Here is a 21,501-nt window from a genome sequence, read left to right as displayed (position 1 = left end):
GTCAGACTTTGTTTTTTTTGGCCTCCAAAATCACTGTAGATGGTGATTGTAGCTATGAAATTAAAAGACGCTTACTCCTTGGAAGGAAAATTATGACCAACCTAGATAGCATATTAAAAAGCAGAGACATTACTTTAACAACAAAGGTCCATCTAGTCAAGGCTCTGGTTTTTCCTGTAGTCATGTATGTATGTGAAATTGGACTGTGAAGAAAGCTGAGCACTGAAGAATTGATGCTTTTGAACTGTGGTGTTGGAGAAGACTCTTGAGAGTCCCTTGGACTGCAAGGAGAGCCAGCCAGTCCATTCTGAAGGAGATCGGTCCTGGGTGTTCTTTGGAAGGAATGATGCTAAAGCTGAAACCCCAGTACTTTGGCCACCTCACGGGAAGAGTTGACTCATTGGAAAAGACCCTAATGCTGGGAGGGATTGGGGGCAGGAGGAGAAGGGGACGACAGAGGATGAGATGGTTGGATGGCATCATCAACTCGATGAATGTGAGTTTGAGTGAACTCCAGGAGATGGTGATGGACAGGGAGCCCTGGCGTGCTACGATTCATGGGGTCGCAGAGAGTCGGATACAACTGAGCGACTGAGCTAAACTGAACTGACTATGTATACTGCTCCTATCAAAGTGTCTGCATGAGTGGTAACAAAAATTACACCAATTAATATAATAAAATTACAATTACTAGTGTAATTGCATAAGTGCTTAGCAGAGGTCAGGCAGATGCTAAGCTCTCAGCATTCGGTTGTAGAGATTTACTGTCAGTGCTAACTGTTGCTGACACTATTACTATGTTGTTGTTTACTTGCTAAGACCTGTCCTACTCTTTGTGACTCCTTGGACTATAGCCCGCCAAGTTCCTCTGTCCATGGAATTTCCCCGGCAAGAATACTGGAGGAGGTAGCCATGCAGTGGCAGGCAGGTTCTTTAACACTGAGCAACCGGGGAAGCCCATAACTGTGTTACTGCAGTGCGTTTGATCCTTAGTTATTCAGAGGCAAATTGAAAGTGAACTTCATCAGGCTTAGGCTTTTGGATTCCACTATTACAAAGAGGCCCCTTTCACACCCCAAGTTTCATCCTAGCAGTATCCTCAGATTTGCAGAGCTTAGCTGCCTTAGCAACAATCAAGTAATAGTGTCCTCTTCTTCCCTCTGCTGTTCTCCTTACGTTGGGTGGCCTTGCACTGGCGCAGCACAGGGAGCTGAGCGTCTGTCCTTAGTTTTCGTTTGGGAAAGAGGCAGGGGTTTCACTGGCCATTTTAGAAAGGGGCTGACAGAGATTTCTGTTCAAACGTATAATAGCCCGGACAGATGAGAAACCATGGCCTCATTCGTGTGTTCCTTTCCTCCCTTTCTAATAGTATTTATTTACATGGCTGTGCTGGGTCTTCATTCTGGCTGGAGGATCTTTGTTACAACCTCTTTTAGCTGTGGCCTGTGAGCTCTCAGTTGTAGCACGTGGGATCTAGTTCCCTGATCAGGGATGGAACCTGGGACCCCTGCATTGGGAGTGTGGAGTTCTAGCCACTGGACCATCAGGGAAATCCTGTGTGTTTCTTAACTGTGATTTTAAAGTAATTTTGAGTCAGAAGACCTGGTTTCCACTTTGGTCTCTGATATGTTCAAGTTTTGAAGCTACGCCTGTCTGCTAGTATATCTTAGTGCCTGAACAACAGCAGCAGTGTATCTGAGCCCTCTATCTGTGGGGAAGAGATAATATCCACTTTTCAGGGTTTTTACCAGAGTTCAGCCGAGACTGTGTGTGCAAGTGGTCTGTACATTGTAAGATGCTGTGCAGATGTAAACAGTACCATTCTTGGCTTTGTTCCCTGTGAGTCCTAGAGTTTCATTAATCTTCTGGTTCTTTAGGCTACAGTCCTAATTTAGAGGAACTTTCTCATATCGAAGCATCCTTGATGGCTTATTTTGATGAGACAGCAAGTTTTCACATTTACTTTTTCTATATAGGAAAGACATTTCATCTAAAGTACAGATTGGTGTCCTGATTTTTTCTTAAAAAAAAAACAAAACAGAAGTCTAGTTTTAAGTTTCAAGAGTAAAGAAGAAGAAATTATCTGACTTTCTTGTATTTAAAAAGTGGTTCCACGATGTTTGTAGAGATTAGACCTCTTTTGCCTGGGGACATTCTTATGCCTGCGCTAGCAAACTTTGAATAATAAAAAGTTTCAGTGGAAATTCCAGCATATCTTTAAGTGAAGAAGCTGCCAATATAAATCCGTGTGTTTACATTAAAAATAAGCATCTTTTTAGATGAATAAGTATGAAGAATGGATGAGTTTAGGAGAATGTCATGTGAGTAAACAGGCCTTTGTGTCCCCAGGAATCCCACATCCTGAGACGGGGAGCTGGGGTGACCGTGGGAGCGCTAGCTAGGGGCAGGTCCCGGGAAAGTAGGGAGAAAATGAAGAATAGCCCTTGGGGATTCAGCAAGTCACAAGCCTGGGCAAGAGCACATGTCCAGGGCAACGGCTGACCCTCTCCCCCAGTGGCCTCTCTGTCGGGGGAGGGAGAGTCAGCACAGTCCTGCCTCCTGGGCCGCCCAGCACTCGGCAGGTAGGAGTGCTCCTGGGGACGTTGGCGTGCATGTCTGTGAGATGGCGCATAGCCTATGTATCTGTGTGAACAGGTGTACTTCATGTCATGTATATACACCGCATTCTTGTTTAGATTGTGGTTGTAGTTTGACTTGGAACCTGCACATCATTTCTAATCCAGAGTGTACAGCTCGTTTTAAATTGCTCTCCACTGTTAAATTTTGCCACATGAAATGGGCCCTGTCACGTACGAGCTATTTTTCTGTTCCTAGAGACCTGTTGTCCTCTTGGGTTCTGAAATCACAGCCGTGTGATAAGGAGGTTTGAGGGAGGAGAGGCTGGGCCCCTGTTGCCCTGTGGCTTGGCTCAGGGAGCACACTGGACCTGCGTTACAACAGAGGGAAATCGGGGGTGTGGGTGTCCGGGTGTCCTGGTAGTTTGTGGGTCCGCTGCTGCTGCTGCTAAGTCGCTTCAGTCGTGCCTGACTCTGTGCGACCCCAAAGATGGCAGCCCATCAGGCTCTTCTGACCATGGGATTCTCCAGGCAAGAATACTAGAGTGGGTTGCCATTTCCTTCTCCAATGCATGCATGCATGCTAAGTCGATTCAGTCATGTCCGACTCTGTGTGACCCCATGGATAGCAGCTCACCAGGCCCCTCCATCCACGGGATTCTCCAGGCAAGAATACTGCAGTGGGTTGCCATTTCCTTCTCTGAATTTGTGGGTCTACAGAAGCAAAAAATGACATCGTTCTCCACTGAGATGAATTCTCTCAAAAGAACACAGAGATTCCTGCTTTATTGTTTATCTAGAATGAGAACAACACTTTTTTCCCAAGCTCCAGTTTGCTTTATTTTTTCATTTTACAAATTATTTTTGACAAAAATCAAATGTATTTAAAGAGCGTGTATATATGCCATGTAATCTATTTTTAAAAAATTAATATAGTTGGTTTATAATTAAAAAATTAATATAGTTGGTTTATAATGTTAGCACAGTGATTCAGTTATATATTTCTATTCTTTTTCAGAGTCTTTTCCCTTGTAGCATCTTATAAAATATTGAATATAATTCCATGTGCTATACAGTAGGACATCGTTGTTTATTTTGTATACAGTTTGCTTTTAATTTGTGATTTTAAAAAAATGTATATTTTATTGAAGTGTAATTGACTTACAATGTTTCAGATGCACAGCAGGGTGATTCAGTTATACAAATACACATATATTATTTTTGAAATTATTTTCCATCATAGGTTATTTGAAGATATTGACTGTAGTTCCCTATGCCATACAGTAAACCTTTGTTGCTTATTGAATATATTTTAATTAGAAACCTAGCATACTATTCATACTGTCAAACAAGCAGAATCAAAATATTTTTTTAGTTATGCAAAAATTCATAGGTTTTCTAAAATATGTATATGTATTTATATATATACACAAAAGCTTTTATACTACACTTGATAAAAGTTGAGAACATCAAAAAAATGAAGAGATGGAGAAATTGGAGAGCATAAACTAAATGAAATAGCACTGAATATGAAATAGAAAAAGTGAAACAAACGATAAAAGTAAAAGATCATTATATAGTCTAGTTGTTTTTAAACATGACTGCTCATTAGAAATCTGGAGCTCTGGAGAAAAAAAGCAATACCTGAGCATTTGTATTCTTCAAAAAATTTTAAGGTAATTCTGATATGCATCTGGATTTTTAAAAGTGATCACAGACCCCAGAACTGGGTTGCCTCAGGCCAAACAACTACAAGGGATGGAGTGCAAACCCACACATCAGCGGATAATTGGATTAAAGCTTTATTGAGCAAGGCTCTGCCCAGCAGAGCAAGACTCAGTTATTCCCATGCCCGTCCCTCCCATCAAGAAGGTTACACAAGCCTCTTAGCCTCATCCATCAGAGGGCAGACTGAAGAAGCACAGTCTCACAGCAGCTAAAACAACAACCATATTACAGAAAGTTAATCACAATGAAAAGGCAGAAAGTTATGTCCCAGATGAAGGGACAAGATACAGCCCCAGAAAAACAACTAAATTAAGTGGAGATAGGCAACCTTCCAGAAAAAGAATTCAGAATAATGACAGTGAAGATGATCCAGGATCTCAGGAAAAGAATGGAGGCAAAGATTGAGAAGGTGTAAGAAATGTTTACCAAAGACCTAGAAGAACTAAAGAACAAACTGAGATGAATAATATGCTAGAAGGAATCAATAGTGGAATAACTGAGGCAGAAGAACAGATAAATGACCTGGAGGACAAAATGGTGTAAATTGCTGCCGTAGAACAGAATGTAGAAAAAAGAATGAAAAGAAATAAAAACAGCCTAAGAGACCTCTGGAACAACATTGAATGTACCAACATTCACATTATAACGGTCCCAGAAGGAGAAGAGAGAATGGACCTGAGAAAATATTTGAAGAGATAATAGCTGAAAACTTCTCAAACATGGGAAAGGAAATAATCAGCTAAGTCTAGGAAGCACCAAGAGTCCCAAGAAGGATAAACCCAACGAGGAACACACTGAGACACATGGTAATCAAACTGACAAAAATTTAAAAAGATAAAATATTTAAAAAGCAAGAAAAAAATGACAAATAACATACAAGGGAACTCCTATCAGGCTATCAGCTGATTTCTCAACAGAAACTCTACAAGCCAGAAGGGAATGGCGAGATATATTTAAAGTGATGAAAGGGAAGAACCTACAACCAAGAATACTCTACCCAGCAAGACTCTCCTTCAGATTTGATGGAGAAGTCAGAAGCTTTCCAGACAAGCAAAAGTTAAGAGAATCCAGCACCACCAAACCAACATTATAACAAGTGCTAAAGTAACTTCTCTAAGCAGGAAACACAAGAGAAGAAGAAGACCTACAGAAAATAAACCCCAAACAAATAAGAAAACGGTAATGGGATCATACATTTCGATTATTACCTTAAATGTAGATAGACTAAATGCACCAACCGAAAGACATAGACTGGCTGGGTAGATGAAAACATGTACATTTATACACTTCCCACTTACCAGATCACTCTGCTTGAGCCCCCTCCCCCGATTGTATGTAATTATCTTATATTGTTAATCATATTCCCATTATGGCTTGCAGTTGTAATTATCTTTTATTTTTTGTCTGGCTATTGATTGTGAAAACTGATAAACATCTTTTACTTATTGTGATTATATAACTATTACTCACTTAATACCATTGTATCTTGATTGGTCAACAGAAAAATAATAGAACTCTATATCAACAAAAGTGAAAGTCGTTCAGTTGTGTCCAACTCTTTGCACCCCATGAATTAAACAGTCCTTGGAACTCTCCAGGCCAGAATACTGGAGTGAGTAGCCTTTCCCTTCTCCAGGGGATCTTCCCAACCCACGGATCGAACCCAGGTCTCCCACATTGCAGGCGGATCTTTACCAGCTGAGGCACAAGGGAAGCCCAAGAATACTGGAGTGAGTAGCCTATCCCTTCTCCAGAGGATCTTCCTGACCCAGGAATTAAACTGGAGTCTCCTACACTGCTGGCAGATTCTTCACCAGCTGAGCTATCAGGGAAGCCCTAAACTAGGATGTAATAGAAAAACCTATAATCACTTTTTAAAATTAAAAGAAAAAGAGTAGCAGTTGGATATTTCGTAGACTGTTCCTCAGAGTTTTCTGATGTCTTCTAATGATTAGACTTGTGTCATAGATTTTAAGGGGGTGGCTGGGCAAATGCCACAGAGGAACAGCGCCCTTCTGATTGTATCACCATGACATGTCATTGATAATGCTGCCTGGGTCTCTGGGTTTAGGAGATGGCTTCTGGGTTCCTACCCTGTGAAGTTACTCTTTCTCCTTAACACCATTCGAGGTTCAGTCAGCCTACCTCAAGGAGAGGGGTGTTAGACTTCCCCTCCTGCAGGGCAGAATATCAAATAATCTGTGTTCATATGTAAAACCACCACAATAGCTATTAAATATTTGGGGGATCAGATATTCTGAAACTGTCCCCATGTTCTGTTTCTCCTTAAAGTTTTCCCACTAATTTTGGCACCCATCAATGGATCTTGCCTGAAGCAACTATTACTCTGTTTTTCCAAAGATGGTTTTCTGTTTCCCTCATTCATTCTACATTATTAATTGGGATTCTTCCATAAATAAAGTGCTCTCTGTCCCATCCATTTGCGTATTCATTAGCATATGCATATCATATGGACTCGTGGATATTTATTTTATTCTTCGTGTTGTAACAGTCTGTCGTTTATTTTTTGTGCTCAGATCTTCCAGCTTTAGTCTTTGGAAGCTCTTTCAATTTGGCTCCTGGTCCTTTGATATTTTTGTTTGTTTGTTTTCACACTTCCTCACTTTCTGGCACTACAAGATGTTCCCGGCTTATCTTGTAATATTTTCCCCACCCCAGCCTCAGAATTATCGTTTGTCCAAGGAGTTCTAGTTCCCTTCACCGGGGAATGGTATTTAGAAATCAGGATCTGAGTACTGAGTGTGTTCTTTGTTGTGGAGGTGTCAGGACTTAGGCTCTTGGTAGACGGGGCCAGGAAGTGTGTGTGTTTATAGTGACCCATGTATGCACACGTTTGTATTTGTTTCTGTACTTGTGTATATGAAATAAACATTAGTTTGTATTAGTGCCTCTGACTGATCTAGCACTACAGAGCTATTTCTGGCTTCCCCCTTGCATATTCATAACTTCTTTTCTTTTTTTTTTTTTTCTGACAGTGAGGAATTTGGCTCTCATTATTGATGGTGGCCCTTATAGTTTTTATTTGTTCAACCCAGTTATATGTGTCAAGTATTTTCAGAGTTGCTCACCTATACTGCTGTGACGTAACTTTATCAACTAGAGTGCAGTGTTTGTGCAGCGTTCTTCTCTTAGCCTTGTTATATCCAGTCAGAACATATTTTCCAAAGTTATTTTTGTCAATTCCTTTTTTCCCCTCCCCCTTAAGTGAGGTTATTTTACTCGTAATACAGTTAGTTTCATTTGCCAGAGTCTGCATTCCATCCTGGTTCCCAGGACATCTTGTATGATATATATATATATATGTTTATGCATATATGTTTTTGTCGGCATTGGGTCTGAGTCGCAGCACGCCGGGTCTTCACTGTGTCACACAGCTCTTTCATTGCAGCGCATGGATTCTCCATACGCAGTGCACGGGGCACATGGGATCTCATGATCAAACCCGTGTCCCAGGCGTTGCAAGGTGGATTCTTGACCACTGGAGCCACCTGTTCTGTTACTGTTACCTGTCCTGTACTGTTCAGTGTTCATGAAGTATAAAGCTCACACTTCGTGGTATCCGGTTCTGCCGGGTTTGGTGAACACTTGGCCTCGGATGCACCATCACAGCACCACACCCTGTTACGTCTATGAGGCAGCCCCTTACCTCTTTTTTTTTTAAGTGAAGTTATTTATTAGAATAAGTGATTTCATGGGTGCTTATAGTGTATTTTTTTCTTTTTTTCTACTAAAATAAAACACGTAATGCTAAAGTCATTTCTTCAGAGTGGCTTTTGACATGAAATACTCTGCAGGTCAGCCAGGGCTGGAGTCCTTGTTTTGTTAGGTTGAAATTGTCAGCAAAACAAGTGAAGACGACCATGGGTTTACTTGATTTTTGTCCCAGAATGATAGTGTCTTTGATGTGGCTTCCCAGGGAAGAATTTCCTCTCTAGACAGGCATGTCTGATTTTCCTGTCCCTAGTGGAGCAGGTGAAGCCCAGTTAAAAAAATCAGACCGAGGCCACCCCTGAAGATGTTTCAGCAATCTCTCTTGCTGACTGTTGGTCTGTATTCCATTTCCCCTTCTATCTACTTTTTTTTTTTCAATTTTGCACTTTTTCCCTTTTTCTATGTTTATTTTTATGCACATTTATATAGTAAAGTTTATGTATTTTGTCCTGACTGTGCCTCTGTCTCTAAACTCTAGATTTTTCTCTCATACTTCCCTGTTTCTGTCTCCTTACAACTAGCTTTAATGTAAAATTTAAAATATTTATTTTTTTTTGCATTGGCTGTATTTATTGAATGTATAATCTGGTCTGAACTTAAAATATAAGTAGATTGAATGTTTCACTCTTTAAGATAAGAAAAAGCAAATTAAATTGCTTCACAATAATTTGTTTATTATGTGTATGACTCAGACGTCATCAGTAGAAAATGGTTTTCATACACTCGTGTTACAGATTAGAATGTGTTCTTCCACCTGAGGTCCAGCAGCATTAAAACCAGTGTGTACAGACCCCTCCCCCTCCCAACCCCAGCACCTCCACCCCCACCCTGGCTGTGCCCCCCTTCCTCTACCCTTCTAGGCCAACCCCCCAGGCTCTGGTTTACTGGGTGGTTTGATGCTGAGGAACATACAGGACCCAGCCATTCCTCCTCCCCTTCACCAGGTTGCCCCCCTCAGCTTCCTTTCATGATGGGACTCCTCCCACTGTGACCCTGGAAGAGCTCCCTGGACTGTGTGAACCCCTCTGCCTGAGAAGGGAGGGTGAGGGGAGGGCTCCCTCCAGGGCATTAGCTCTTCAGACACTGTCCAGGTTACTGCTTGATGGACTTTTCATCTGCTGTGACCTGGCCTGGTTAGTGGGAGCTGTGGTCAGGAATCCTCTATGGCTTTGGCCTGGAGATAAGTTAAAGGAAACAGCAATCTGAATTGGCGTCAGCAGTGCCTTGCTGACGTCTTGCTGCTTAGCGGAGCCCAGGAGCAGGATGTGATAGTGCTGAGACTCTGTCCAGAGTCACGGAGGTATACATGCTGTTCCTAACAAATCTGGGATTCAAGACAAGATGCTCTGTGGCCAGGGTGTGAGTCAGGGCCCCCCAGAGAAATGCAGCAAGCAGGGTGTGTGTGAGTGGCTAGAACAGAATGCATTTCCTTTACGTATGTATGTTCTATACACATACAGAGGTTTACTGCTAAGAACTGGCTCGTGTGGTTATGGAGGCTGGTGAGTTGAAACTCTGCAGGGAAGGCCTGCAGGCTGGAGACCAGGAGGGTTTAGGGTGCCCTCCTGCCTGGGAGACTAGCATTTTTGATTTGTTGGTGCCTCCTGACTGACTGGATGAGTGCTGCCCACCCCACACCCACATTACAGAGGACAGTGCAGTTAAAGTCCACAATTTAATACTAATCACAGGTGGCACTATTGGTAAAGAACCCGCCTCCCAAAGCAGGAGACTTAAGGAATACAGGTTCTATCCCTGGGTCGGGAAGATCCCCTGGAGAAGGGAATGGCAACCCACTCCATCCAGTATTCTTGTTTGGAGAATCCCATGGACAGAGGAACCTCGGGGGCTGTAGTCCATAGGGCCGCAAAGAGTCAGACACAACTGGAGCAACTTAGCACACACAGACACAAACACAAACACTCTCAAGTTGACACTTGGACCATCACAGTCGGATTTATTTGGAACTCCATGATGCTTGGTTGGTTCTCTTCATACTTGATTTGTAAGGGTCTCTTTGGATAACCATTTAGTTGAGCCAGAGTAACAACAGACCAGCTTTAACCAGAGCTTCAGCTGCCTGTGTTCTCATCAGAACCCTCTGCACTGTGTCTGAAAAATATCACTGACATGGACCTTCTCCTGCTCCTAAATTCCTGTAAAACTTGCTTAAGGAACTGAAGCAATGTTGAAAACGTGCTGTGATGGGAGGCCTTCTTCCCGGGACAGGCCCTGCTCAGCAGGCACACAGGCGTGGTCTCGAAGGGCGGATGTGCAGCCTTCTCACTGGAGAGCCTGCACTGCTGTTTATATTTAGCCCGGAGTCCTGGGACCTGCAAGGCGGCTCGCAGTGGAGCCGCTGTGCGCCCGCGCGGCCCCAGGCCCGCTCGCTGGACTGGACGGAATGTCAGCAGCTAAATATAACTCTTTACAGACACACGCAGGCAGGCGAGTCCCGAGTGAGCCAAGCATCCGGCTTTAGTGGAAACATTTTCTAACAGAGTCGCTTTCCCCTCTCGGTTTACAGTAATGAATGTAAACTCAGATCAGTGTGATTTTTCATTGAGAGCTGTCTGCAGTTAAGATGGTTGCAGGCACTCAGAAGGCAAAAGGAAGGCCCCTGCCTGGCCTGGCCCAGGAGCCAGCAGGCTTGTCTTGCTCTTCAGATCGGTTTTGTTTCCACAGGAGGAGAAGACAGCCAGTTTGCACTTCGACACCTGATGTGTATGGATGTGGGTTGGGTGGTGCCTTTGGGGTTTCATTTTCCCTCTGTTTCAGACTGCATCAGGACACAGGCATCGGTGTGGGCTCCGGGGCAAGTGTCCAGAGCAGGGCACGCTCTGTGGAGTTGGCTGCCTGCGGCCGAGATGGCCTTGCCTCAGCAGCTGCTTCCAGCTCACAGTCTGCTTTTCTACGACTGTTTTTTATTGTTATCAGTTCTTTGGGCCTGGGGATCCAGAAGCCCTTGGTAGCCAGTGATTCTTGAGAAAGCAAAGGGGGAGCAAGCCGAGTCCTCACACCCAGCAACATTCCTGTGCTTCTGGGGACCGGGCTCTGCACTTGGGGTGGCCCTGACTTGACATGAGGGGTTTGGAGAGACATAGACCCAGACCCTCCCAGCCTGCTGAGTTAGAATTCGGGGTATGTGCTCTTGGGCCAAGGAGGTGGAGTGGGAAGTGGGCTTTTAAATGGGGCCCTGAAGTAATCCCCGCGCAGCCTGCCTGGCGTCAGACCCCCAGGCCTGGGGGTCTCACAAAACAAAGTAGAAATATGTACTTGCTGCTCAGAGTTGTGGCATTGTTCCAGACCAGGAGAGCGATGCAGGCGTCTGGGTGGTGGGGGACGGGGACAGGAGGCTGCAGGACCCAGCAAGGCCTCCTCCCTGCCTGCCCACTCCTCTGCTCCCCAGATTTGGTGTCCCGGCTTCCCAGAATGAAGAGGGAGCGCTGGAGATGGGACACCATTGCCATGCCTTCCAGAGGCTTCCTCAAGGCTGTTTCCCTGGCCTCTTGGCTAAGAAAGGTCCTGCGGAACAGAGGAATGTGAGCAGGACTTCAGGGCCTGACTCAGGCTTCCTTCAGCCCCAGATCCTCTTACCTGCTGTTGCTGCTCTCTCTGTAAATAAGGGACTGTTTGTGGAGTGAAGTAGGGACTGTGCATTGAAACTCCTGGCTTCTGGTTTTGTGCTCATAGATGTGAACCAGCTGGGCGCATGGTCACCCCGCCCCCGACGGAACTTGGGAGGGGGCAGTGCGTTCAGAAGGTGCTGGAGCCAACCCACAGGGTAAAACCCCAGCAGCACCCGGGCCTTCCCACCCCTCTGCTTGGCTCTTTCCTCAGCAGGCTGGGCGTCAGTCCTGTTCTGAGAAAAACCCCAGCGGTTCAGTTCTCCTTCTCAGCAGGAGAATGGTCAAGCCACAAGCAGCCCCGACCCCACTTGCTGCTGGTGCATGTCCAGGCCTTGCTCCTCCCCCTGCTGACCCTGACATGCATTCTCCATCTGGCAGCCTCGCTGCCGCCCACCCTGGTCTCTTAGGAAGAGCACCCGTTTCCCTTGCAGACCACTGTCTGGAGGGGTAGGGTCCTTGTCCTTCCAGAGCTCAGTCTCCTAACCAGATGACACTGGGACTTAGACTCTGACCTGGGCCTCTGGCTCCTACTCTGCATCTGCTGAGCTGGCGCCCCAGCCAAGGAGCAAAGACTGGTGTCCAAGCAGTGACTCGTGCAGTGAAACGCCTCCGTGCCCGCCCCACCATCACTCTGGCTTATTGAATGGATGGTTGTGACCTGGAGCTCAGAGTACAGGTCTTCATGTATTCTGACCTGTGTTGTCAGCTGAGGCCCAGGGTTAATAGGAAGGCCTTCTCTGGGGATGGCAGGTTTTCCTAGAGGCCAAGTAGCCAAAGGATTCTTCATAGGTGGTCAGTGTACCTACTTAATCTTTTCACCCAAGAAAATCGGCTAAAACATTTTGAGACCATGATAACTGATTACAACATTGTTTAAACTCATGGAGAGTCAGGAGCTAGTTTTGAAAGGCATCACCATGCAAATAGCATATTTTGATTTTATCCATTAGCTAAACTTCATGAAAACGAAACTTCATGAAAATCACCATGTTGTTGTTTTTTTTATTTCACTCAAGACTGGAGAAAGCCTTTAATGTTGGGAACCACAGGTTAGATAAACAGCAGATCCAGCAAAGTGAACCCTTGCCTGGCTGGTAACTGTACCCAGAATGTCTATGCCATCCTACTGGGAAGGTACCAGGCCAGAGGGAGGAATGACAGGAAGGCCCATGTGGATCTGGGAGACGATAGATTAACAGTGAATTCAAGCAAGATAAAATTTTTTAAAAAAATTTTTATTGTGGTAACATTGATTTATAACATTATATAAGCTTCACGTGTAAAACATTATACTTCTGTTTCCACTACAGCTGCTCACCACCAAAAGTTTAGTTTCCATCTGTCACTGTACCGCTCACCCCTACACCCGTCCCCACCCCCTCTGCAACCATTCCTCTCTCTCCTTGATCTGTTATCCTTTGGTTTGTTCATTTATTTTCTCATTTCCTTTGCTTGCTTTCCTGTTTCACCAGTGACTGAACTCACACGGTACTTGTCTTTCTCCATCTGACGTTTCACTTGGAATAACAACTCAAGTTTCATCCATGTTGTTGCAAATGACAAGATTTCATCCTTTGTATAGCTGTGTAATATTCCATCCCACTTGGATTTATACATACACATTACCCCCACCCCCACCCCACCACACACACCTTTTATCTGTTTTTCCACTGATGGCCACTTAGTTTGCTTCCATATCTTGGCTACTGTAGATAATGCTGCAGTGAACTTTGGTGTGCATATATCTTTTATAGTTAATGTTTTGTTTTCTTATGATAAATATCCAGGAGTGGAGGAATTGCTCAGTCATATCTAATGTTGAGTAGAACCATTTTTGCATCCCTGGATAAATCCCACGTGTTCGTGGTGTATGATCTCTTCAGTGTATTGTTATATTCAGTTTGCTAATATTTTACTGAGGTTTTTTGCTTCTATGTTCCTCAGAGATAGTGGCCTGTAATATTCTTTTTGTGTGTCACCTTTGTCTGGTTTTGGTATGGGGGTGATACTGGCCTTGAAAAATCAGTTGGGAAATCTTCCCTCCTCTTCCGTTTTGGCGTAGTTTGAGAAGGACAGGTATCAAATCATTGAATGTTTGTTAGTATTTACCAGGGAAGCTGTCTGGTCCTGGACTTTTGTGTTAGAGGAGGCTTTGGTTACCATTTCAATCTCCTTATTAGTGATACTTTCTTCATGATTCAGTCTTAGAAAGTTGTACGAATTTAAGAATTTGTCCATTTCCTCGAGGTTGTCTAGTTTGTCAGTGTGTAGCTCTTCCTGATATTCTCTTGCAGTCCCTTACAAATACATACTTAGAAGGAAAGTCCTGAAAGCCCTGGCGTCTTTATTCTGGGGCAAAGAAAGAGAGCGCACCCTGGAAATTCTCCTCTTTTCTCTGGGTTCCTTCTGGCGAAGGTCAGGCTGAGAGAAAGCCGTCACCCTGCCGTATCTTAAGAGACTTGGTTTTGGAATAGGACATCTTCCGTCCCCTGTGGCTAGTGACTGCAGCCTCCATGAAGGAAAAATCTGGCCTCAGGTGCCAGCTCTCTGCCGTTTCAGAGCCGCATCGTCTCTGACTTGACTTTTCTTTCTCCTCTCAGGCTGCATGATCAGGGCTGTGAATCTCAAATCCAGCAACCGAACCCCAGTGGTTCAGGAATTTGAAAGTAAGTACAAGGGAGGCTTGAGGCAAAGGGGCTTTACTCGGCGGTCTGGCTGCCGACGCAGGACAGGCACACAGACGTGCGTGCCCGAGAGGCCCGTCGGCACCCCCGGTGTGCATGCGTGTCAGCGCAGCACAGCTTCAGTGGCTCTCGGCAACTCGGCGGGCTCCCTGCTGGCCACCACCTGGTCCTTGGCGTGTCTGCATTTACATGGCCAAGAGCATTCTGACATAGAAGCACAGGATGAGGGGGATGTGCGCTCTCTTTGCTAATCATCTTCATTATTTTTCTGGCTAAAATTAAATTCTCTCAGAGTCTGGCACTAGCTGGATTTTTAATCTACACGACAGACCTAAATAGACATAGCTCATAGGGTCTGGGTATACAGGTGAACCTGAAATTGTTCCACGTTCACAGAGAGTTCTCTCTCTCTCTTTTTTAACCCCTTTCTCATTAGGTGTGGAACTATCCTGTATCATTACGGATTCACAGACGAATGACCCCAGGATTGAATGGAAGAAGATCCAGGATGAACAAACCACCTATGTGTTTTTTGACAACAAGATTCAGGGTATGGTCCTGTGGTCCTCCTCCTTGTACAGAAGGCCCAGGCGTGCACTTGCGGCCAAGGCTTGGCTCTGCGTGGACCTACATCTGTAGCCGGCATTGGTTTTCTGTCTGTTTTCCTGCGGAGAATTCAAGCATGCAGAAGTGGTGAGGATAGGGGTGGAGCCTCCCTATAGCTGCCTCTCTGCTTCAGTAAATATCACCTCCTCAGGAGGACCTTAGTTCCCGTGCAGGCATATCTTCGAGGTATCTAGTGAATGTTGTCTGAGGCCACCACCCTCTCGTGAGCCGTGACTTACAAGTTCAGTGACGTCAGCAGCAGGGGGACAGCAGTGACCACTGCATATACCCGGATGCCGATAACACCTCGCAGGAGAGCAAGGCAGGGGTGCAGAGTTGTGTCTGACTCTCTGCAGGGGGTGCTGGGCCAGGAGCACGTGGGGCACAAAGACATGGAAGCATAGGGAGCTTCATAACACATTCTGCATATAAGTTAAACAAGCAGGGTGACAATATACAGCCTTGACGTAGTCCTTTCCCAATTTGGAACAATATAACTGTGTGTGTTAGGGATTGTGCAGGGCTTGTGCTTTTGGTGTCATATCTGAGAGATCACTGTCTGGTCCAAGGTCATGTTGTTCACATCTCTTTCTTCCTAAGAGTTTGAGCTGTAGCTCATGCAGTAAGGTGTGTGTTGTGTATGGTGTGGGCTGCGAGGTCGGGGTCTATGTCGCTCTTGCACGGGGGTACCCTGTGGTCGCAGCACTGTCTGTGGAACGCTCCTTGTCTTTTAGTGCTGGGTGACTAGTTTTCTTCTTTAACGGGGAAGCCTTGGAGGGAGCCAGGCATCTGTAGGGAGTCCCTCAGTGCCTCTCCTCTCCACAGGAGACCTGACCGACCGTGCAGAGCTGCTGGGGAAGACGTCTCTGAAGATCTGGAACGTGACGAGGACAGACTCGGCCCTTTACCGCTGCGAGGTGGTTGCCCGGAACGACCGCAAGGAGATCGACGAGATCGTCATCGAGTTGACCGTGCAAGGTGGGGGTGCACACGGGGCGAAGGCCCCTTGCCGTCCACTCGGCATTTGCTGGTGGAAAAGACCAGCTTCCTTTTCTTCCAGAGCCACGTCCCTGTGGGTGTGGCAGGACCCATAGGGGCTGGGCAGGGAGGGCTTTTGAGAGCTCCACATCGATTGCGGGGAGGGAAGTGGAGCTTCTGCCTCGCCCCTCACAAGCCAGAGGCATTGGAAAGGCTGGGGGGGTCTTCGCGGGGGCTGGGATTCCTGCTGTGGAGCAGCTTTCTCAGTGGGCTTAGGTAAAAGCAGGCCTTGCTGCTGGTTCTCATCCCTGCCCACTCTCCTCTCACAGTGAAGCCGGTGGCCCCGGTGTGCAGGGTGCCAAGGGCCGTGCCTGTGGGCAAGGCAGCCACCCTGTCCTGCCAGGAGGGCGAGGGCTTCCCACGGCCGCACTACAGCTGGTACCGCAACGACGTGCCACTGCCCACAGACTCCAGGGCCAACCAGCGCTTCCGAAACTCCTCTTTCATCTTAAACCCTGAGACGGGCACTCTGGTAAGAGCTCTGGGAAGAGGTGCGGTATGGGCGTCTGTGCTGTGGGCAGAGCTCCTGTGAGCAGACAGGAGACCAGAGCTACAGACCCTAATATCAGGAGCCACCCCCACCCCCCGCCCTTTATAGACAGGAAAGCCTGTAAGCGGGTGCAGGAGGGCAGGCAGAGCTGAGGGGACAGTAGCCAAGGGGAGTGCAGGGCAGCCTGCCCAGCGCCATCCGGAGCAGAGTCGGGAGGCAGTGGGCCTCGCTCACTGGCCACACAATGACGTTGCGACACTGCTGGTGTGTGCAGGCTGCTCGTGTCGTGGGCAAGACTGAGCCACATTGTCGTGTTTGGGGACAGCCCCTGGTGGGCAGGTGGGATGGCACTGGGTCTCCCTTCACTCCCGACCCCCGGCAGGTGTTCAGCGCCGTCCACAAGGAAGACTCGGGCCAGTACTACTGCATTGCATCCAACGACGCGGGCTCGGCCCGCTGTGAGGAGCAGGACATGGAAGTGTGTGAGTGTCTGCTGAGCCTCGACCCGGGGGCTGGCAGGCTGGTCATGCTCACTCTGTGGGGCGCATGGGCTCCCTGGAGTCTGCCGGGTCTGGTGGGAGGACCCTCTGAAGGACTGACCCACGGGTTCTCTGCTCAACCCACAGCTTTCACTGAAGTATCCTGAACTCCATTTCTTTGGTAACTGATAGAATCATGGAAACATAAGGTTGTGTAAGGTCTCTAGGTATTTACCCAGTCTGACCTTTTTGCAGTAAGCGGAAACTAGGGCTCACCACAGTAATTTATGCTGTTGGGGTGATTCTTCCTCTGGGCTGTCAGGGCTCAGTGGAGGGGGGCAGGGTCCAGGGCCCACCCCACCTGTGGAACCGGTCCCCAGGGGACTCCCCGGCTGCTGCCAGATTTGGGGAGCTGATCTTGGGCAGGAAGAAGATTCCTGGGCTGTGCCCCAGAGTTCCTGACCTGAGAGAGGGAGCTTGGAAACTGACGTTATGAAGTCAGAATTCAAGTGCATCTTTAAGTAACCATGTGCTCACGTCCAAGAACCCTGTGCCAGACAAGGGAGAATTGCAGCAGCCCCAGCCTGGACAGCACTGGTCGATAAACACCTGCGTGGCTTCCACTGTGCTGTTACCTGCACAAAGCGTGCAGCCTCAGGCCCCACACTGCAGCTCGAGAGTGCAGCTGAGGGTCTCCTTGAGGGACGGCTGGCGGCTGCAAGGCCACGTTCTTACCTCCTAGTTGCCCTTTTAATGGCCACTTGAAACTAAATAATCTTCAACAAAGAGAAGCCCTAGAAATTTAGGGGTTTTTCTTCCTCAGGACTCTGGCTCCTAGTTCTCCTCTGTAGGGGAGCCATTTCTCAGTAAGAAAGCTCTAGGATGTGCCCAGAGGCTTGTTACTCCCCATAGCGCAGGCCATGCTCTGTGGCTGCAGCAGCTATGGTGCAGCAGGTGGGTGTCACAGCCTGTGGGCAGAGCTGCTCCAGACCGGGGGCGGTGTTGGGAGGTGGGGGCAGCATCTTCTCACCCCTCGCCTTCTCCAGATGACCTCAACATCGGCGGCATCATCGGGGGGGTCCTAGTCGTGCTGACCGTCCTGGCCCTCATCACAGGGGGCATCTGCTGTGCCTATAGACGTGGCTACTTCATCAGCCACAGCCGGAACGGGGAAAGGTGAGCCTGTCCTGCGTGAACAGCGTGCCCTGAGCATTGCTATGGCCTGTCAGGCGTCACCCAGCTCCTCTGCTCTGTTTCAGCTACAAGAACCCAGGGAAGCCAGATGGAGTTAACTACATCAGGACAGATGAGGAGGTAAGGAAGCCTGGAGACGGTGACTCCAGCAGGGAAGATGGCATCCCCCCAAAAACCGGGCGGGTCCCTGGGAGAGAGATTTGAGTTATGTCCAGTACATGAGCCCCTCAGCATGCCCCCAGGCGGTGTGCTCGTGGGGCATTTGGTCTGCAGGCCTTGTGGCCATTCCCATCCAAGAGAGCATTGAGGGAAGTGGTGTCAGGCTCCTTTCCCACCTGCTGGCCACCCTCTAACCTGCTGTGTTGGCCTTTCAGGGCGACTTCAGACACAAGTCCTCGTTTGTGATCTAGATGGTGGCACAGCTGTGTGCACACGCAGACACCTCCATGGGGAACACTGCCAGGAGCAGCCCTGCAAGGGGCGCCGGATGGGGCTAGACACGCGCACAAAAGCTTTTGTTTTGGCCAAAGTTGACCGCTACTCCTTTCTTACTTTTTAACAAGCTACATGAATAAAAGAGTTTTCCTGGAGATGAGCAAGTCACCAGAAGGCGAGGAAGTGGCCGGGTTCACGAAGCCAACCCCGTGGGGTCTGCCGGCCTTGAGGTGGGCCACCTGGGCTCAGGAGGCATGGTGACCTGTCCCATGGTGGGGCCACGCCAGCATGAGCATCCAAGGCTGGCAGCCAGGGTCATGACCTGAGCCTTGGCTGCAGTGACGGGGCTTCACGGTGGCCCCGGGGCCACTTCATCCCCAGGCTTTGCCAAGATAGTCCTGGTGTCTACCCGGAGGATTCTTTTTGGGTAAGCATTTTATAACAGCAGCCCAAATCAGGACAGTAAACAGCTTGTTAGAAGGAGGGATCTTCTTAGCTGTGGGAACCCTGCTCATCTATAGAGGGTCCCAGCATTGGAGAGCCTTCATCTTGTGCTGAATCTGAAATGGTACTGACATGATGTTCTGCTTTTCTATGGGTGTTTATTTTATAAAATTTTACAGTCTAAATTTTTGCTAAAGATGTATTTTGATTATTGAAAATTTCTATTTAAATTGTAAATAAGTTGTCATATGCTGTTAAATACTGTATCTTTTTTGTTTTTTTTAAGTTCAACTTAAACTAGGAGCCCAAACTGCTCCTGTTCAATTGGAAACACCACTGGTGGCTTAGGAAACCTTTGAGAAAACTCCAGCTGAGTAACCTCATGGTCTATTTGTGTCTGTGCAGAAGAGACGCAGGGCTCCTGGGTGACCTTCCCTGGGCCTACCCCCACCCCTACCGCAGGCCCTAAGACACAGGTGCGCCAGCCACACGCCTGTTCGGAGCAGTATTGGCTCCTGAGTCTCCAGGCCAGCCCTCCTGCCCTCATCCACCTGATGCCACGACACAGGCCGTGGGCGGAACAGCTCTGACAGTGCCGTTCACCTGCCATGTAGGTCCACCCAGGATAGCGCCAAGGGGGCTGGAAGAGTGGGGTCCTCCATGTGGCCCCCCAGCCTGGCTTCCCTGGGCCCAAGTTCTGTGGCTGTGCGTGGCTCAGTAAACCCAGCAGCCCTGCTGTCAGGCCTTTAAATTCCTTCTACTTACTCATATGGGCGTCCCTTGTGCCTCAGCTGGTAAGAATCTGCTTGCAGTGTGGGAGACCTGGGTTCAATCCCTGGGTTGGGAAGATCCCCTGGAGAAGGGAAATGCTACCCACTCCAGTATTCTGGCCTGGTAAATCCCACGGACTGTATAGTCCATGGTGTCGCAAAAAGCTGGACACGACTGAGCGACTTTCACACACACACACAACTTACTCATGCAGTTCATGGGACGGTCCAGGGCCAAAGGCAGTTTTGAAATCAAACCTGTCAACCACATTTACATTTGTTTCAAGACAGCGACCCCCACTGTCCCTCTGCCATGAAGACAGCGCAGGTTCCATCTCACCTCCCAGCAGGCTGTTGTTCAGGGTCGTGAAGCCAGCCTCTGATGATGGCAGGAAGGGTAGCCAGGCGACGGCCCAACTGACAGTGGGCAAAGCATGAGCCTGGATCTAAGACAGTTTCCTGATGGTGATGAAGTCTTTGTCCACCCGACCCGCTGCCTGCTTCAAGGGGCGTCAGGAACACCATCCAGAGGCCTTTGTTCCTTGTGAACAGGCGTTCCTAGCCTCAGACACGCACTGCATTCACTCCCGACGTGAAGCCCTTTGGAGCAGGAGCTTCACAGAAGGTTGCGCCTGCTCATCTGTCACCGGATGGTTTTCACGTAGAAGAACATAGTCATCGTGGGGTTAAATGTTTAGTGTCATAATTTTTTATACTTTGGGTTTTTAAATTGAACACTCAAGACTGTGTTGACCTTTCTTTTCTAAGTGGTGTGGACACTCTGCCGTGAGAACTGGCAGCAGCAGAAGGCAGCCCCTCATCTTGCGGGGGTAGCATCTCCTCTGAGTTTGTGACTTGAAAGCACAGACCCGAGAGGATCCTTCCTTCTCAACTCCTCTCATTGGAGAGGGAGGCACCCTCTGTCCTGAGGGCAGCTCTGGTGACTGGGTGGCCTTCTTGGACCCTAAAACCTCTACCCCGCTGCCCCATGCCCTGGCTCTGACAGAGGAGAGGGGTATGAGTGTGGGTCTGGAAGGTTGCTGCCCATCACTGCAGACACGCAGACAGAAAAGGAGCCTCGGGAGATTTTAAGGTGTAAACATGGAGCCTGGAGGCCACACCTGCCGCTGTGGCCTTGGCGTGGCTGCAGCTGCGCCCGGTGCCACAGACTTGTGCTACTAACACACCTGTACGTTGGTGTTTGTTAAACCTCATTTATAAAAGCTTCTAAAAAAAAAAAAAAAAAGGCAGCAGCTCGGCTTCTTCATTTCTCTTCTCCCTGCGTTGGGTGAGGCATGCCCTGGGTTTGAAGTGCTGGGCAGAGGTGAGGGTGTTCCCTAGGGGCCACCCTCTGAGCCCGCTGTGCATACATGCGGAGTGTGCTGGGCAGACGTGCACACATGTCCACTCACACACGGGAAGCCGGGGCTCAGGACAGCATCCACTCTCACATGCTACCGCCACTCCACGTGCGGCACACACACACAGAAACCCTGTGCTTTTGCTCCCGCAGAACTGGCATGAAACCTGAGCCAGCCTAGTTTCTTTCTACTCATTCTTGGACAGAGCACACACCCACCAGTGTTTTAAGGAGACTGGTGGTGCAGAGGGACCTAAGGCCCCCTCCACCGCAGGGACAGCCTCAGTAGGTTAGACGTAAAGCAGTGCTCCCGTTGCTCTGGTAAAAACACACGGG

General features: G+C 48.0%; 1 protein-coding gene across 2 annotated transcripts in view; it reads left to right on the top strand.

Annotated features, from left to right (window-relative positions):
- Window positions 1-19,294, top strand: part of JAM3 (junctional adhesion molecule 3) — a 30,417-nt gene extending 11,123 nt beyond the window's left edge. Inside the window, exons 2-9 of one of the 2 annotated variants that reach the window (XM_004019542.5) lie at window positions 14,266-14,331; window positions 14,786-14,899; window positions 15,781-15,933; window positions 16,263-16,465; window positions 16,866-16,965; window positions 18,009-18,138; window positions 18,222-18,276; window positions 18,531-19,294. In XM_004019542.5, the coding sequence (XP_004019591.4) occupies window positions 14,266-14,331; window positions 14,786-14,899; window positions 15,781-15,933; window positions 16,263-16,465; window positions 16,866-16,965; window positions 18,009-18,138; window positions 18,222-18,276; window positions 18,531-18,566 (857 nt within the window). In that variant the 3' untranslated portion in view covers window positions 18,567-19,294. Of the gene's footprint in view, window positions 1-14,265; window positions 14,332-14,785; window positions 14,900-15,780; window positions 15,934-16,262; window positions 16,466-16,865; window positions 16,966-18,008; window positions 18,139-18,221 lie in introns of both variants that reach the window. The other variant, XM_060404266.1, reaches the window with a different exon arrangement.
- The last annotated feature ends 2,207 nt before the right edge of the window (window positions 19,295-21,501 follow it).

The sequence above is a fragment of the Ovis aries genome, chromosome 21, assembly GCF_016772045.2.
Source record: "Ovis aries strain OAR_USU_Benz2616 breed Rambouillet chromosome 21, ARS-UI_Ramb_v3.0, whole genome shotgun sequence".
Lineage (NCBI taxonomy): Eukaryota > Metazoa > Chordata > Mammalia > Artiodactyla > Bovidae > Ovis > Ovis aries.
The sequence above is the reverse complement of the archived record's forward strand: the minus strand, read 5'-3'. Positions and strand labels throughout refer to the sequence as shown.